Below are 19805 nucleotides of genomic sequence, written 5' to 3' on the forward strand. Positions count from 1 at the left end.
GCTATGGGAGAGCAACAAATGTTGTTCTCTAATTTTGTGGTTATCCCAATTAATAATGTTGAAAAAAAAGCAAGCATAGTTTTAAAAAAAACATGCGGTATCATTGCGGTATATTTTTGCTGTCTCACTGACATTTATGCTGTTGGTCATGATGACACTTGAGACTCAGGAGACATTCAGCGGTTTTTTGCAGAAATTTTTAGATAGAATTTGAATTCACAGACAAATTTAAATTTTATCCAGATCCTGGTTGGTCTGATTTCAATGGAATCCATCAACTTTTAAACAGCAAAACACGCGAAAAAAATTAAAGTAACTTCAATTGTCAATGGAATTTTTTACCAAAACAGCGATCAATATAATATCTTCTGATTACATTATGCAAGCAAATGAAACTAACTTTGAAATAAGAACATCAAACCAACATAATTGAAATAACATTCTACCTGTCACAATTCCAAAAAGCGTAGCACACACAACAAAAAAGGTCAGCACCAGAGTACGTTAAATTTTAAAGTTACCAGCACTCTCTTTTGCTCCCTACTTGATTATCGATGTTTCCATAATAAAGTTCGCTTGATGCAGTAGCGTATTATGTTGACTAACTTTATATTCAAAAGAACAATGCTGGGATGAAAACAAAAAAGAATTGTAAACAATTTTTTTTTTAAACTTTATTTGATTCTTTATGGCTCGGCTATAATGCATATTCAATAAAATCAAAAATTAGAACTAAATAGAAGACTCACCCGACTGCCTTTTTATTTATTTATACAGAAGCTATTGCTTCACATACATTGAGGATGCGCCTTGTGCGCCTTGCCTCCGGACATACACAAGAAAGATTTACATCACTAGAGAAGGAAATAACACCCATGGCACCGGTGGGAATCGAACTTGCAACCTCCGGCTTAGAAGACGAAGCTTGTACGACATAAAGCCCTGTATCCGTCTCTTAAGTGGCGACACACTTTGATCTATGCACTGCGTGCCGCTTTCGACTGCGATTGGAGGTGAGCAATCACGTGGGCTCAGTCCGCCATTTTGTGTCGCTGCCTGTGTGATTTCACTGTGCGGAATACCAGATATTTTCTCTTTGCTATTAGTAATTTTCGTCAAAAGCTATTTTAAATGTGAAGATGCCTTGGTGTAGTGCATTTGGATGTTCAAACAGTTCAAAATCGGGTCACAAGTTGTATCGATTACCTTTGGGTAAATGAAATGAAGTGCCGCCTCATGGGTTATGTAAATATTTTATCATAAAGAACTGACATCTGTTTGGTATTTCAAATTAATTTTATTACATATACCTACTCCATGTATGTATCATGTACTTTTCGCACATTGCTTAACGTAAAAAATAGTTTGAGTGTAACATCATATCAAATTTCAAACACTTTTCCAATAATAGTGAAATACTGTTGCAAATACAGATATATACTGTTTTTCAATTCAATTCTGTGCAATTTCAGATACTTTTTGAAACTATTGTTGAAATTGTAATATTTTTTACTTTTCATGAAAATGTTTGATAGTTTGTTGATTTTTATGGTATGATAAGGATATTCACTAAAATCATATATAGTTCCTTCAAATATTGTAAAGCTTAACTATGTAACGGCACCTAATAAATTGCTAGCAGCGGTAAAATATTTGCCCTGTTTTTAAAACTGATAGTTCTGAGTTTAAGTGAACAAAGCCGTCAAAATTTAAATATGCTAATTATTTTTATTTATTTCTAGTGTAAATTTTCTATTGTTTAGTTAGTTTCAAAATGTATCAATAACTGTTGCAAAATTGTTTTAAGTAAACATAGTTTTGCTTTTAATTGTGTCATAGGCATGAGTTTCAGTGTGTTGCCAAGTTATTCATCTATTTTGTGCTAAAATCTCAAGATATTAAAACTGTGAAATTATTTATAAAAAAAAAAAGCTTCTTTGAGATTGCAGTAACATATAACTCAAGCCAATTTATACAATTATATGAAGATTTTTTTAATTTTTTTTTGTCCGGAAAAATGCTGTTTTCGTTTAATTATTACTTCGACATGAAATTTTTTCAATAAAAAAATATATATGATTTATTCTAGTGTCTGTTGATTTATTAAAATTCATTATTGCAATTTATAACAGTTCGTCAAAGATGTAATCTGCACCCTTTTATTTGAATTGCTATTGATATCAAATGATTCAATTAATATTATTTTTTTAATATTGATTTAAAACTGGTTAAAACACTTTATTATGATTTTGTTGATATTTTAAGAACTAGTAGTATCTTTAAAAATCTGGTTTAAATGAAAGGCATTTTTTAATGTAAAATCGTCATGAGAAACAAGCAAGTGTTGGTAAAATGCAAAACAAAAAAAAAAAAAAAAAAATTAAAGAGTCCTGCTGAAAATAAACCTTATTAGTTAAGGCAAAAAGAAATTTTGCGATTTTTTAGATGTGAATAATTTTCCATAAGAAAACTACACACAATAGTAATATAAATGATACTGCTTTACATGAATAAGTTCAAACTCTTGCCCAAGTTACAAACAATTCATAACATAGTTAATTTAGCTCACTACTTTTCTACTACACCAAATTTCTAATAATAAATCGCATATTCAAAACACTTCAGGTAATTTAACTCAGAAGGTCTTTATGGTGGGAAAAAAAAAGAAATTACTCTTAAAAATATCGAAAATTCCTTCGAAACACATTTTTACTGATATGCGGTTTAATAATAAAAAATACATTTTACTAAGATAAAATTCAACATTTTTGTACGTATATTGTCAGTTACATAAGTTACCCTTAAAAACCTGCAAACATTCGTTGTTAAAAAGATACTTTTCAATGAGTGAAACTCTGTATTTTTCTACTATTGAGATAGGAAGAAAGTTGCGGAACGACACAAAATGGCGGACGCTGGAGCGTGTCGCCACTTATATAGAGACGGATCGAGGGCTTTAGTACGACAGAGCCACGGAGGCCCCCGATTGCCTTTTTGCATGCCTTTCCTTTAGACTATGGATTGAGCAAATGACAGGCATGGAAGCTTCTGCATTTTACACTACAACATGATCTTCTTCCACTATTCGCACATTCGAATGCCAAACAGAAGCGTGGCATAATGAAATCTTTCTCTCAAGCTAAAAATATAGCATGAAAACAACAAAAACAAATCCTTAATTCTGAATTTTAAACTCGAACTTTCACAGTACTTAGCATTGATATTCGAAATGTAAACCCTCGGATCACGTGGTTACGGGCCTTATCCCCTAACCTCGAATCCAAATCGTGAATGGACCACCCCATTAGAATGCTTATGGATAGCAACCAGAGAACTAAAAGATCTTCTGGACGTTCTATACTAACACAGCCGACGTTAGTGAAGCGACTGTCCATAGAGTGTTTTCATTTTCAATATGGAACGCTTCTGTTTAGTCTCTGGTAATTCTGTTCGAACGCGACAAAGATTATGACGTCACCTGAATAGACTGAATAGACCTCCAGTTGTAACAGAACTTTGGGCCTCTAAGGAAATGTGCTCACTCCATATTTTATGTATCTCTGTTATTAAATGGCTACCCACCAATCGTAGCGTCTGTACTATCCTTAATTCTTGTTGTGAGCCAGTGTCTACGATTTGCCTAGAATTAAATGTGTACAAATTAATAATTATGAGTCGCTCGCGCTGCATGCTGCAGCAGCGTTGGTTTTCTGTACCGTTTATCGTCTGTTCATCAGCTGCCTGCCATGTGTTTCATTTTTCATTTCTTATCAATCCCGCCCAGCTCAGTTACTGACCTCCAAAAGTGAAGAGAAGCTAGATCTAGTCTCGAAATGGTATATTTATTTCAGATATGTTTCATAATTAGTTTTTATAATTTGAAGTTAAAAAATATTTGAATTCTGTTTTAAAACTCTTGTGTGCATGAAAGAATTGCGATTTTGAACAAAATTTATTCATATCCGGTAACTTTAAGGTGTTCGACATTATTTTATCTTTTGAAGTTGTGATTGTGTATTTTATAAAAGTTTTAAAAAATCGTTTAATTCATTTATTTAAACTTAAATTATATACATGTTTGCATGCTTTCTGAATTTTATAAATTTTAAGTCGTATGTTAGAAACTGTGCAAAATCGGTTCGCATCATTGCTTAGTTTTTGCACTAATTTGCTTCGTTTTATTTCAATTTTTTTTTTTTTTTTGCCTCAACTTATTAATGGTATCTTCAGTGAAGATCTTTAAGAAAATGAAATAATTTTCAGTGGGAAGTTTGGATATGTTCCATAGATGTTTTCCCAGCTTTGGTACTGGCATACTGTCATTATATCTTCCCTATGTACATTGGATATTTATTTTATTTCTTGAACAAAAGTTTTACCTTTTCGACAACAAAAAGTAAAGTGAGCTGAAAATTCAGCTTTAACTCTTCATAATTGCAGGGGTGCCTCCCCCTCCGCCCTTAAAGCAAGGGCGCATTCCCCTAAATATCGCAAAGATCACACCCTCCCCACCACCAAAAGTGAAAAAGACCTCTCAAAACAACCCCCTAAAAATTTCAATGGCACAGTCTGTGCCATGACCCTTCTGCCCCCCCCCCCTAGATATGCACCCCTGATATTTAAAAACTCACCAACCAAAAGGTACTGCATAGATTCAAATGGACTTTTTTCACAAGTAAGCCTTGCTACACAAGCTTTCAAATTATATATAGCGTAAGTGAAGTTCGGTGTGCAAAATACAGTGAAAGCCTCTTGTGCAAAATTAAGAGGTTTGTGATGAATTTTTCGAGTATATGTCTCAAAACGCAGCTTTTGGCAATCTTTGATCTTTTAATGTGAAAGGGGGGGGGGGGGCGCTGAAATCCCTCCGTTAATTCGGATCTGGTTACCAGCTACCAAAGCTGGTTCAAAAAAATTTTGATATTGAAAAGACATCTCGTTCTGAAAGGCCAGTTGAAGCTAATAAAGACATACATGTAGTAAAGAAAATGATTGTCGCAAAATGGTGAATAACAACACCAGTGTGTGTTGAAAGTTAAGTTTTTCGGCTCTCCTCTGATATGCCCCCCTCTTGGCGAGATTTTAATTTTTCGCTCGATACGAAAATCGCCAATAAGGCGATAACTTGGCAACCCTGGTTTTGCAACTTGAACGCTGGAAAGTAGTTTCTCGAAGTCTTTTTGCACGTGTGTGTGTGGTAGGAGGTAGGTGCTCATATGTTCCGCTCTTAGGGAGATTTTAAGTTGAATACTCTAAAATAAAGTTTCAATTCAAACTTTATTTTAGAGTATTCTTTTTCTTGTTGTTTTTTAATGTTAATTTAGTTGAATTTTCTATTTTAATTATGAGTTCGGTTTGTGATGTTGTCCAAATGTATCAATTGAAATTTTTGAATGAATCTTCTTTTTCTTTTTCGTCAGGTCGTCCAACGTTTGGACGTACCAGAGTCCTAAATAGATTTTTTATATATATATTTTATATTTAAATATTTTTGTAAAGTAATAACAAAAAATGGGATAATTTCCCTAAGAGCGGAACATATGTGCACTGCCTCACGTGAGGAAGTAAAAGAAAAGTAAATAAGGTAAGTGAACATATTTTGAATTATTGTGTTTTTAGTGTGTTTCTGGTAGTTTGTATTTTGGTCTGGTTGGCATTTTTGTAGCACAAAAATGGTGTTAATTTCACATAAAATCTGTGACTTTATTGTATACTGAACGGAGGAGATCTGTGACTTATATCCGACTGTGATGTATATTAAAAGTCGGAGGGATAACGGACCGAGCGGCAGCGAGGTCCTGGCGAGCCCGAGGTCTCATAGTACTTTCGTAATGAGACCGAGGCAGGGCGGGCGAGCCGAGGTCTCATTACGAAAGTACTATGAGACCGAGGGCTCGTATCCCGGAGAAACAACGGAAAAAAAATTAATGCATTAATTTCATTAAATAATTAATGACATAATTTGAATTTTTCCTGTTGGCGCTAAAAAAGCATCGCTAAGAACGATGTATGACATATGACGTCATACATAGTTTTCTTGGCGACGCTTTTTTGGCGCCAACAGGAAAAAGTCGCCAAGAGGGGGGTACGAAACAGGGAACCCCGCTCTGCTATGCCATCTAGGGCTTCCAGAGAACGGACCTTTCGGCCGGGGCCCCCTTACCCGTAAGGGAACGAGAACTAAACCACTTACGACTCTAGACACCGTGGACCCAGGTACGGACTTGACTCCGGTGGTGCCCATTGCCTACTCACTGTTCCACTCGATAGCCATTGGGCAGATACAAATCTGCTCAAACGCAAGTAAAGAGTGGTCGTTTTACATACGTGGATGCTACACCATCGTAAAACCCTCCCCATTTACCCGGGCTTGGGACCGGCATAGGGACGGGCCCGGTCCCCCAAAGACCAGACCCCACCTACGGCTGGGTTCGCCAAGAGGGGGGTATATCAGATTTGTTCCAGTTTTTCAATTGTTATAATTATTGGTTTGAATTATTTACGGCCATTTGAAAAGCTTAGGGTTAAAGTACTGTTGGGAAAAAACGAAATTACTTTCCAAAAAATCCAATAGTTTTCAGGGGATTCTTGATCTGATTAAGGATTGATAAGTGTGTGGGATCAGTCTAGAACCTGTTGCTGGTTGGAATTTTTATATTTGTACTTTATAAGTACTAGGGCTGAGCGATGCATCTCCAAAAGCTGGTATGCATCCTACATCATTAAACCGGTTTAGAATTTTTCCCTAAACCGATGCGTCAATACTGCTCCAATGTACAGACACCGGTCAGTGTTGCTGTCGTTTTAATCTCTAATTTTTTCTCACTTTAATGTTAAATAGCAGTGTGTCAGTTCAATATGGTTTAACAATGAATATGCGAAGAGTTAGACCTTCATTTTTCCCAAAACATGCAAGAGCTGCACATGTGTAGTTACAGACGAAAGATATGTTGGTGAACTAGTAAGTTTATTATATAGTCACTTGCCAGAAAAAAAGCAAAATTTAAAGAGCAAAATCGCAACAAAAAATGAAACACGTAAATGAAACACGTATTTTGGTGTTGCAGGAAGTGCAGTTCTTAACACAGAAGTCTCACGGCTCAGTAACTCGTAGTGTCACCGACTCCCCCCCCCCTAAAAAAAAGAAATTTGTAAATATAAAATTCATACAATTTTTAGAAACAACTCGCCTCTAATTTTGTGTCATAACTAAAGTTTGGAAAACAAATATAAACTGAATCCATTTTATGCAAAATTTGTCCTAGATGATATATGTAACCTCCACCCCCCCCCTGCAATATTGGGCACTCTATTTTTGTTAAATTTGTTAGATTAAACATAATTTAAGATATATTGGTGGAAATTTTCCGAAATAATTTATATTTTTTATAAACCATGAAATCCTCTTTGAGTCTCACCCGGTGCATCCCCATCTCCTGCTACTTATTACAAGGAACCTTTTATTGATGCAAAAATATGTGAGCTTTTGGATGACATGCATGGCTTTGTATCCATTTATGTACATCTTTTTGCATTGAAAAAATAGGTTCATTGTAATACAAATACAATACAAATACAAATGTGACGACCAGCAACGGGCACTGGGCCCAGCTAGGCTGGTCCTAGTCAATTAATTAGTCCCCAATGAAGATCAATGGCCCTCTTAAAGCTATCCACTCCTTTGCTCATTACCGCCTCTTCCGGTAAGCTATTCCAAGTGCCCACAACCCTGCTAAAGTAGTAGTTTTTCCTGATTTCCAAGTTAGCTTGAGATTTAAATAGCTTAAAACAATGACCCCTTGTCCTGCTTTCCCCGCAAAAATTTAATCCATTTACATCTTTCATTTTGATAAATTTAAATAACTGAATCATGTCCCCTCTGACTCTCCTTTGCTCCAGGCTATACATGTTAAGCCTATTAAGTCTGGTATCATAATCTAAATCAGAGAGTCCCCTTACTAATTTAGTTACCCTTCTTTGAACCCTTTCCAATACAAAAATATCTTTCTTCAGATAAGGCGACCAAAACTGAACAGCATACTCCAAATGAGGTCTTACTAAACTCCTATATAAAGGCAGAAGAACTTTCTTAGATTTGTTTGAAATAGATCTATTGATGAACCCAAGCATTTTGTTGGCTTTGTTACTAGCAATAAAAATGTATTTTCAAATGTTCTCAAACATCATATAACTGCGTGCTTCGAAAATACACTTCAATAAAAGACTTACCAACTACTTATTATTATCGCCTGTTGCACTTTTCGTCTGATGCGTAAAATATTATTATTATTAATATTATTATTATTTTTGAAAAATAATTTCAATTTTAAGAAGTATATTAATTATTAAGTCTTGTGTATGCTGCTCTAGTCGCCATGCTGATTATCTATGTTTTTGCGGGATGATTTGTTTACTGATAGTAAACAAATGCAGCCCTGCGCATGATGAATCACCGGAAAAATATAAATAAATATCTAAAATATTAATTGATTAATTAACAAAAATGTCAGTTCAGCGTTGCATATCCTCCATCAAATTGCAGAAGTATACCTTTTTCGACCATATATATATATATATATATATATATATATATACTAAAAATAGAACATTAAATTTTGTTGCAAATATTACCTCTCTTAGTGTGTTTAATCGTCTCACAGAGGTAAAGCATCTCTCGAGGTCCGGAAACACCGTAACGTGGACGCGAAAAGTGAAATTTCACTGTGCGGGATCTCAACTTTCTTGGAACCTAACATATTTGATTCAAAGAGAACCAATGTACTTGGAACATTAAATTTTGTTGCAAATATTACCTCTTAGTCTCTCAAAACTTCTCTCATATTTTTCAATAACTTGTGCTTTTAGCAGTGCTTTGAATTTCTTTCTGGTGCTTAAATCTGTTTAAAAAAATTAAACAGAAAAAAAAATTAACAGGTTGTTAAAAAAATTAAAAAAAAAAAAAAAAAACTCACATTATGATGCATTGCTACATTGCAATGTAAGGTTGGCAATGCAACACGGTGTAGAAATTCTTTCATCGCCCAGCCCTAATAAGTACATTTGTGAACCATGATTTAGACGGGCCAGTAAAGTGTCTTTCTAGTAATTAAAAAATTTTGTAAAAGAAAAAAAAAAGAATTATAAAAATGCAAAAAGAAATGTGTTAAAAAATATTTTTTGCAATTAAAAATTGAAAGCATCTGTCTGGGTCAAGCAATTCCTTTGTTATTCTTCCAGGACAAGATATTGTTTGATTTTTGGAGAATCACCCATACGTTTAACAGCATACTAGGATTGGCAGTATGACTCAAAAGCAAGGGTTCTAGGAAGGAGGTAATCTCCTCCCTGCTTCACCCTTCACTCTTTCCTTCCTTTTTTTAAATATTTGCATGAAGTTAAAAATTTTACTTTTGTTACCGTCTTATAGTATTTGCTCAGTTGGCAGATATGTTTCCTAATGTTGCATGTTTCTTTTTATCATCATGTAAAATTTAATGTACATAATTTTCTGTTTTAGGCAATGCTCATGCATGATGTTGATGCTGGTCATTCTGACATGATAGTAAGTTCTTGTTTACTTATGTCATGTTGTACTTAAAAAGTCATACAAGAATTTCTTGCGTAGTGTGGTTAATGAATCCTTGAGATGTGCTTAATAGTTCATAATGATTGTGAACGTATGATACCTGAATGATCAAAGGACTCAAGCATGAAACAAAGGATGAATGAAACGTTTATAAGGTTTTTCTTTAATTCAATAGCAGAAAATGTTTCTTTTCTTATGAGATTGATGATAATTAACTTGCAGATGAGTGTATGTCCATTGCTACTCTTGTGACTGTTAGAGGAAATTAAAAAAAAAAAAAATGCTGTTTCATGAAGTTGTGCTTAAGACAGAATTCCTGTGAATTATATGAAAACTATCAGGAGGACAGTCAAGTTTCAGCTGTGTAATTATTTACCTTCAAAAAAATTAGTAACTCAATTTGTTTGCTGACATATTTATTAATTGTAGTTGTTTTTTTTAAAAGGCTAACATATCACTGAACTGCTACGTGCTGTCGATTAATATTTTAGGGATGACAATGTTTTGTATATAGCACCCCATAACATCCCTCCACAGCTTTCGTTGTGTTGTACCACTGAAAAGTAAATGCACTCTTAGAGCATTCACACTGTCACCTCTACTTGGAGTAGTGTCAAGTTCCACAGGATTGGCCTGTAAACAAATGGATCCAGATGTTTTTTAGCCATGAATCCAGATGAAATTTGAAAATGATGCCAATTGTGCATGCTTGTTATCTGATTATGAATGATTTGATAGTGCATTTGCTTTTCAGGGGGACACCGCTCCTACAACTGGAGTGACGTTATGTGATGCTATGGTATACAAAACATGATTATCCCCTAATATTGATCCACAGCACCATGACAGCCAAACAGCACATTTTTTGTCATGCTTCAGTCACATTTTCAATGGCACTTGTAGCAGTGCTCCCAGGAACCATTCTTTAACAGAAAAATGCTGGGTCACACACAGCAAAGATGTAAGGGGACTTTCTTTTCCATATTATCACCTTCTCTGACCTGCACAATTCCCTGATTTAGCAAAAGTCAAGCATATCTGGGGTCACTTGGGACAGTAAGCTGGACATTCGATGAGTTTGATCGAGATGATGTAGGACATTGTACGAGACAGTTACGCTTCAGAGCTCATCTCTATTGCCTTGGACATTCATGATAGAAGTGGCTCAACAGGGTGCTCATTTGGAATTTTTCAGTAATAAATGATAAATTACTTTTTCGTAATCACTTTTTTTTAATGTATGTAAAATTTTGTCCCATTCTGACAATTCCTTGGTGTTGCAATTTCACTTCCAAGGAGGGTATAATCTAGTTACAAATGAAGTTGCACTAAAAAGTGAAGATTTGATAAAAAAGTAGTTCATGAGCAAAACATTGAAGTTCAGGAATCAACAAAGATCCAGCTTTGTGGGTGTTGAATAACAGAACTAGAAAAACTATTTGAAAACTCAACTTTGTTCAAAGTGCTACTCGTTATTTCGAAGTAAGATAATTTATTCAGGTTATTATATTTCATCAAAATGCCTTTTTGAGTAATAGATGACTAATGGTGGAGCAAGCAACCTAAAAATGCTGGTTTGAAAGTAAATGTGCTATCTTTTGTAAACAACATTAAGCATTCTGGAAAAAGTAGATTACTGCATTTTTTTTCTGTTTTATGTCATTATATTCTTACCTAATAGGTCTGTTTCATGTTTTCTTCTTGTGTGTTTTTACAATAAATTCATCTTTACTCAATAAACTAAATTTCATAAGACCATAAGGCTATAAGAAGATAATAAAAATAATCTAATCTACTAATTTACATGCAATTGTTTGTTGTATTTTTAAAGTTTTCTCATGAATTAGGGGGGGGGACCCTTTTAATCTAGTACTTTTTCTTTCAAACTCAAAATTTTAGAATTGATAGTTTGGTGTCAATTTGAAAATTTTTGCGCGTCCCTTGCCTATAATTTGTGTGCTAATGTTGCAATAATTTTCTGAACTCTTACTTTGTAAGAAGTTAGTTTTTCTAATGATTCCACAGTTTGAGTTATTGATAGTAGTAGGATTGTGTTGGTATATATAATTTTAGCTTTATCCTTTTTAAAAATATGTGATGCATTATTTATGAATTTAAATTTTGCAGCATGATGCACAAATGGACTATTGTGGTGCCAAACTTGCAACTTGCTCATCGGATAAAACAATAAAAGTCTTTGATGTTATCAATGGAGCGTATAAACCGCTTGCAACTTTAAGAGGGTGAGATAACAATATTTGAGCTTTTCTTAATTTGAACTAAGCAAATGGTTGTTAATGTTATGTAATGTGCCTTGATTTGTTTAAAATTAAATATATACCTGATAAGTTTTTTCTATTTGTTTCTGCAAAGACATTTAGTAGGTACATAGCTATTTTTTCATATAGCTTCTTATCCTTGAACTGAAGAATGGGTAGTTCTGACTTCGTATATCTTCTATATGTAATCAAATTTTGATAAAAATGTCACTCCTGGTTACTACATAGCAGTGACCTAATAAATGGGGTGACCATATATCCAAATACAAAAAATGTCTATTGAAAATAGTACATGCATGTTACAAGACTCCCAAATGGTCCGCTTTTCCCTCCAAAGTCTTTTTTATGGTAAAGTTCACTTTAAACCACTTTTTAACATTTTGATCTGATTAGTCGGCTTTTACATTGTTTTTACTTGAAAATCAGATTTTAAAAGTTTTTCAATTTGTTAAAAGATACTGTACACCCAAACACACTTCCGCGGCGTGTGTTAAGCAAGGTTCGTATGCTTTTGAAAAACCTTGAAAAATTCTTGAAGAAAAGAGGTCATTTTCAAGTGTTTGAAAACCTTGGAAAAGTGTGAAAAGTTTCTTCATTGCTTGAATTCTTTAAAAAAATCATTGGATTGTGCTTGTAATTCTTTTAAATATTTCATCAGTTCAATTTTCTGAACATATATTCGATATGCACGATCGCAAAAAATTGCTTTCGTGTTTGAGGTTTCAATCCTTTTGCATCTTGTAAATATTTTGATGTTTTCAACAATTGGAAGTTATTTTGACATATGATAATTTAGTTTAGCTTATTTTTCATTTAATTTCAATAATTAACAAAGGAAATATTTTGGAAACTATGGACTTCGCAAATATTGCTTTTACTGTTTGAAATTTCAATCTTTTTGCATCATGTAAATGTTAAAATATTTTGCCCAATCGAATGTTATTTTCCCATATACTAGCTTAGATTAACATGTTTTATGTTTAATTAAGTAGAAAATAAATTATTTTATTTTATGGGAAACATGACAACATTGAACTTGGTTCATGAAAATTTACTTCTGTGAGCTTTCCAATTCTTTTGCACCTTCTAAATATTTTTATATTTTTGGCAATTAAAAGTTATTTTGACATGTTACATTATATTAACTCGTTTTAATTTTTATGTAAATAACTAAAAAATTAATCATTTTTGTGTTTAATTCAAGTTTTTTTAGTTTTGCAAACATAACATTAATTATTATTAGCTTATTTTCAGTTATTACTGGGTTTTTGGGGGGGGGGGGGAGAGGAATATTAAAATTGAAAACAATTGAGCACATAACATTTTAACGTAGCATTTGTATTTGAAACAAAGTGGAATTATATGATTTTATAAAGTTGAATTTATGTACATCTTTTCATTGTCATAATGTCTGCTAAAGGGGCGAATTTTTTTTTTCCCCCATAAAAGTTCAAAGCACTCATGGCCCTGCAATCATGGAGTTTTTTTTTCAAATTTAAGCTTTATGATTCCTGAAAATATACTTTGAATATGAAAATTGCAAAACTATGCCTCATGTGATCTGCCTCTGTTTGTGATTGAGTATTTCAGACATTTCAATACAGTAGATCTGCTTAGTGTGTCGTAGATTCATATCAGTTGAGAAGGGATATAACGCTAGTAAGAAGCATTACAAGACAGAAAAACACAAATATTATTTTAAACTAAAGAAAGATGAAGCATAGCTTCATCTATCCTTCAGTGAGACCACCAGCATGCCTGGTTCAAGTCAAAATGTATCATTACGCCTATTTAGTTCTAAGGAGGCTGCCTTAAGTGCTGAGCTAAGTGCCCCCTCCCCCCCCCCATCCAAATGTTTGTGTAAATATAATTATTCAATGGATAAAAAGACTATAATGGTTAATTAACCAATTATCTTAACGGATTTATCAGCAGGCAGCTGATTTGCCTTTTGGTGCTTCCCTTTGTTTAACTATGAGTGGTCCTTCCAAGTCCTCTTTTTAATCCTAACTGATCCTCATTAGTCCCCTTTTTGATTAAAAGTGGTCCTCTTTTAACCTTTTCTAAAGCTAAATTGTGTTGGGAGCCCTGATGTTATTTTAAGTACAATTTCGGAGCGAAATAAAAGCTCAAAGTTTGTTTAAGAGATGTAGTATTACATTTAATGGACTTCTTTGTTTTATTTTATTGCATTTTTTGCCTACAATTAACTATGAAAGGGTTTGTATGTAGTATGACAGTTGTAGAAGAGCTAAAGCTTTTTTCATCAATTAGAGTAGAATCCTGAAATCTGAGGTAATTAGACCTCACACAACCTCAAATCAGTAGAGAAAGAGCAAATGTATGGACAAGAAAGAATATTTTTTTCATTCAGAATATTTTTTTCCTGGTGCAAAATGGAAAAGAAAGAAAATTATTATCATAAGCGAAATGTGGGGAAGGAAGGGGGGGGAGAAGAAGGAAGAATCTGGCTTTCCTGGAATTTTTCATCTGTGAATGGAGGAAAATCAGATCTGGAATCTGAAATCATTTTTTTCTGTAACTTTTTTTTCCTGTTGCTTATTGAGAATTCTGCTTGGTAGTTTAGTCCCAGAGTTTATTTTCAGTGAAATATGGCATCCGTAAAGAGAAATTTTTAAATGTTCTTGTGGAAAAGAGATAAACAATTCTGGATTTTCCTAAATCCTTTGAAGAAAAATTGCAACAGTGCTAAAAAAAAGTTAATATCCCACACAGGGTTGGTAATTTTGCTGGGAAAAAAGTTTTTTTGATGATACAGTGGGAAAAAAACCTAATTACAAATTAAGTTGCCTTGCATTCTGTTAATTAAGAGATAGTAATGATATAATATACTTTAAATAAATATTCCAAATATAACTCCTATTATTAATTATATTAATTTATAAATTGAGAAAAAAATCAAAAATAGTAAAAGTGATTTTAAATCTTCGCTACAACATATTGCAAATGGTTTTAATAAAATTATAAGTTCAATTGTTTGATTTTTAACCAAATTATATCTTTTAAATTAATAAATTGAAATTGTTTAGATTTTTTTCCTGATTCCATCAAGATGTTTAAACTATTTAGAAATTGTAGACTAATATTGAGAAATATAGGACCTTTTTTTCCTCACTAAAATCAAGTCCCCTATTGAAATTGAAATCACATAAATTAACTGGTCTTAAAATGTGTGTTAGGCTAACTTCATTTAAATATTCAATAAGCATGAGGAATCTAAAAAACGTCAGACAATTTTTTTTTTGTAATTACTGCCATGACCAAATAGTAAGCTGGGTATTGGTCCAAAGCCGAATAGCTGATAGTCAGCCCGAATATACAAAATATTTGTTGCATGATTTGTCTCCAGGGGTTTAACAAATCAAGCACCACCTTTATTGCTTTTTATATTGTGCAAATATATAAAACAGATCATAGCATCCAGGCCCGCGCCAAGCCTGATCGGTGCTGTCGTGCAAATGTCTTTTGAGCGCCTTTATGTAGTGTCGTTCGAGGAAAATGTAATTAACACCTAGAATGAGGTTTTGTTGACAAATATGGTGTGGAAAAAAATGCGTTTGGCATTTAATTTATTTAAAAAACAAAGAGTAAGTATTTAAGTTTGGACTATAGTGTACATTTTTACTTAATGTCTCGAAGTTAGTTCAAGTTCAGTAGCTCCTCTGATATTCTAATGTGTTTTGGAAAAAGAAAATATTCTAAATATCAAAGCTCTAAACATCTCTCTAATCTCAATCAAACGTTTATGCCTGTCGAAACATGACAACGAGATTCTGTTTTTGTATTCAAATTGAAGAGGATGTTCCACCTTAACATCCTTTCTGATAAAATCGTTAAAAAGGAAACGTATGGAATAGTTTACATTGCAATGGATTTAATATCTGAAACAAATACGTTGTCCAAAGCTCTTTTATAAAGGTGAGGGGGAATCAAGTTTTTATGGTCAATTCGGTACTTCTGAAACTAAAAAGTTTACTTAAATTATTGTCAACAATGCATAAATATAACGCAGAAGTTAAAAAAAGCAAGCTAGCTTACTGTATTTTTTTCATTCATGATAACATGAAGCAGTTGAATTGCCACGAACTATAGTTAAAAATCACACAAAGACATATTGCACGAATTATAATGTAAAGTGTTTACAGCGAGAACCAAAATGGGGAAACACTAATTTTTTTCGCCTCATATGCTCATGCTCAACATTGTTCGCTATAGACATACCAAAATAGCATTCATGGCTCCACATTAGGAAGAAAAATGCAAAACTATGCATCAATTAGCAAAAATATGCACATATTTTCAGGGTAAATGATTTAGCACTTTTGAATAGCATGATTTTAGACACAAAACACAATAAGTTTTCTTTTTAGGTAGGCGGTGAGATGGATAGCTAGTTTTAAGGAGCAGTGTAGTTTCACCATAAGAAAAAATGAAAAGTTCAATTTTATTTTTTTGGTTGGAGAGATTTCCCCCATTTGGAGCATTTTTGAATAGTAGATCTCAGCGCCTTTTTTACTCTGGTGCTGTCGTGCATCGCACAACTTTGCACATAGGGACGGCGTGGCCCTGATAGCATTACAAAAGTCATACATATTTGCCCATTTTAAGGAAAACAAATTTTCCTATTGTGATCAGAGGAATAGCTGACATGTTTTATATTATTTATGCATTTTCTTAAAATCAGCGGGTTAATTTCAGCATTTTCAAAAGTCAATTTGAATCAATCCAAATTTGAAATTTGATTGAATTTCTGTACTAGGAAAATGATTATCAAATAAAGGCCTAGTCGAAAAACAAATGGAAAGCAATGAAACAGTACACAATTTTCCTATCATGAGCCTCTCAAGCAGTGGCGTGCCGCCCATGTACCAGAGGGACTAGGCTGGTCCCTTAAATATTTGCCCCTTCAAAAAATTACCTTGCAGAATAATTTATTAAGAAAAACAAGTTTCTTAGAAAGCGCTACTTCTTTTACTGCTCCTCCCTCCCTTTCTCCCCTGTGTGCGACGTCTTAAATGGACTTGTCCGAGGGACTCGTTCTGAAGAACCTGTTCCCCAGATCTCATATAGTTTTGTTAGATCCTTGGCGTTCGCTCGCAAGCTTATTTGATTATTTCACGCATTTTTTAAACCAACGGATAAATTTTTGTTTCCGTACCTAGTGTACAGGTTTCTGTGTGAGCTTCAGGAAACAACAAATTCACTCGTCAAAGTTATTTTCCTGCGTGCATTGTGTTTTTTTTTTTTTTTTTTTTGCAATGGAAGGGGACTCGGTTGAAAAAACAAGTCCCCAACTGGAGGAGCATGCGCATCAGAACAGACTGCCCGGGAGCTCGGAAGAGAATTGCTGCGTGCTGGACGTTCTCGCTAAACTTTCGTTCGGAGCTTTGACTTTCCTAGAGAAAGCTCAAATAATTTCACAGAGCAGGCCTACTCCTGACCTAGCAATATCTACGAAGCTAAAAAATTACAATCGGCATTTTAAGAAAGATTACTTTGAGACTGTTAAATGGCTGACTGCTTGTAAGTCAAGAAAAAAATTATTTTGCTGGCCCTGCGTTCTTTTTGAAAAGGAAAAAGGCGTCTGGAATGCCAATGGATTTTCAGATATGAGCAATTTCCACAAGGCAACGATTCGTCACGAGAAAACCCAAGGACACTACCAAGCCATTACTCAGTTGAAAACTTTTGGTAAAACTTGAATAGATTTTCACCTTAGTGAGCAATGTCGCTCATCAACTTTGAAGTATAACACTGAAGTTGATAATAATAGGGAAATTATGAAACGCTTGATAGATGTAACATGCCTTCTGGCAAAACAGGAGTTATCGTTTAGAGGCCACAATGAACATCTAGAGTCTCTTAATCAAGGCAATTACGTTGAAGTTTTAAAACTGATATCTAAATATGATGCAAAACTGGAAGCCCACTTGCAGAATGCTAAGGTTTTCAAAGGCACCTCAAATCGCATTCAGAATGATCTGATTCAATGTATTGCAGATGTTATGTGGGACAAAATTAAGAAAGAAATGAACTCAGCGCCTTTTTTTTCAATAATGCTTGATGAAGCAACTGACGTTGCAAAAATATCTCAGCTCTCTACCATTGTACGATACGTGAGAAATGGGGAAATAAAAGAAAGGTTTATTGGTTTCAAAGATGTCAGTGATAACCGTACCTCAAGTGCGTTGAGTGAAATAGTATTTGAAATCTTATCTAATTACAAATGCGAAAAAAATAAGCTCGTTGCCCAATCATACGATGGAGCTTCAGTCTTTGCTGGACATTTGAATGGGCTGCAGTCAATTATGAAGGAAAAATTTCCCTCTGCACTATTTGTTTATTGCTATGCGCATAGACTAAATTTAGTGTTGTCAAAGTCGGTAAATTTTATTAAAGAGTGCAAAGTGTTTTTCACAATGTTAGAAGGATTCCCTTCATATTTTGCTCACTCATCAAAACGTGTACATGCGTTGCAAGAATCTGACGTAAAGAAGCGTTTTCCTTCTGTGGCAGCTACCCGGTGGAGTTACAATTCTAGAATTGTGCACATGGTTTACAAAAACAAAGTGGAACTAATAGCTTTTTTCCAGTATGTATCTAGTGACGTAGATAAATGGGATGCTAGCACAATTGCTTCTGCCACTGGTTATCTATCCTTCTTAAACACATTTGACTTTTCTTTTCTTCTTGAAGTATTTATTAAAATATTTTCTCTAACTGATACGTTGTTTAATGTCCTGCAAAATAAGTCTGTGGACATTCAATTTTGCTGTGAAAAAGTCAAAGAGACAATATCCATCCTAAAAGAATTTCGAAATGAATTCGATGAGATGTACCAGAAAGTTACTGAACTCAATGCGCCTCCAGAAAAACGATGCCGACGAGATGATTTTCAGGATCCGAAAATAAAATACTTGGGAGTATATAATGAAGTAATCGACACGATTGTTGGCCAGATGGAATCACGTTTTCGAGACCTGAACGAATTACAGTTTTTAGAGCTGCTGAATTCCAAAAAGTATCAGGCTTTCAAAGCCAAATTTCCCGAGGACAGTTTTAACTATCTAAAAAAGAATTACAGAGACATATTCTGCTATGACAAACTACGCAGTGAACTTGTAGCAGTCTACAGGTTAGCAGATTTTTCAGGTAAAGCAATCGTCGAAACCATGAATTTTTTAAGAGAGACTGATTTAGCAGATGAAGCCTATCCGGAAACTTACAAGTTATGCTGTCTTGCATCGACAATTCCAGTGAGCACTGCGAGTGCTGAGCGAAGTTTTTCAGCCCTAAAGCGGATAAAGACATACGTACGGAACTCTCAGGGTGAAGAAAGGTTGTCCAGATTATCTTTGTTATCGATTGAAAAAGGTCTTCTACAAGAGCTGCAGCAGGAAAACGACTTTTACAATGCTGTGATAGAAAAATTTATTGCTATTGGAGAGAGAAAAATTAACTTGATTTATAAATAGCTTAACAAAAAAAAAAAGATTGTTGGGATATTTATAGATTAACAAAGCAGAAAAAGGAAATTAATTTGTTGACTGTAAGTAATAAAGATTTTTTTTCTCTTATGTGTTCAGCTACTAATCCATAGCAAATAGTTTTAATTTTATCAAAGCTCAGCATAAGAAAATATTTATTATTATTTCGGGAAAACTTTAGGGGAGTATTTTTCAGGAGTTATTGTACATATTTTGTGTATATGTATTATCTGTCTATCTATATATCTTTTTACTTTTGTGTATCGTAATTTACCTTAACCAACTGGTCCCCTAAAAAATATCGATCCGCACGCCACTGCTCTCAAGCTTTGCTGTTCTGCAGATGTGCAACTGGTGCCAATTTCTTTTAGATCTCCCTTTAAAGAATTTCTATTAAGGTGGGACATTCTGCGAGTTGCTTATTAACTAGAA

General features: G+C 33.9%; 1 protein-coding gene across 2 annotated transcripts in view; it reads left to right on the forward strand.

The window, feature by feature from the left end:
* The first annotated feature begins 3607 nt into the window (after nucleotides 1–3607).
* Nucleotides 3608–19805, forward strand: part of LOC129231224 (protein SEC13 homolog) — a 41601-nt gene continuing 25403 nt past the window's right edge. The window contains exons 1-4 of one of the 2 annotated variants that reach the window (XM_054865486.1): nucleotides 3608–3836; nucleotides 9238–9333; nucleotides 9518–9562; nucleotides 11714–11829. In XM_054865486.1, the coding sequence (XP_054721461.1) occupies nucleotides 9521–9562; nucleotides 11714–11829 (158 nt within the window). In that variant the 5' untranslated portion in view covers nucleotides 3608–3836; nucleotides 9238–9333; nucleotides 9518–9520. The remainder of the gene's footprint in view (nucleotides 3837–9237; nucleotides 9334–9517; nucleotides 9563–11713; nucleotides 11830–19805) is intronic. The other variant, XM_054865485.1, reaches the window with a different exon arrangement.

The sequence above is a fragment of the Uloborus diversus genome, chromosome 10 (assembly GCF_026930045.1).
Source record: "Uloborus diversus isolate 005 chromosome 10, Udiv.v.3.1, whole genome shotgun sequence".
NCBI classification, from domain to species: Eukaryota; Metazoa; Arthropoda; class Arachnida; order Araneae; family Uloboridae; genus Uloborus; species Uloborus diversus.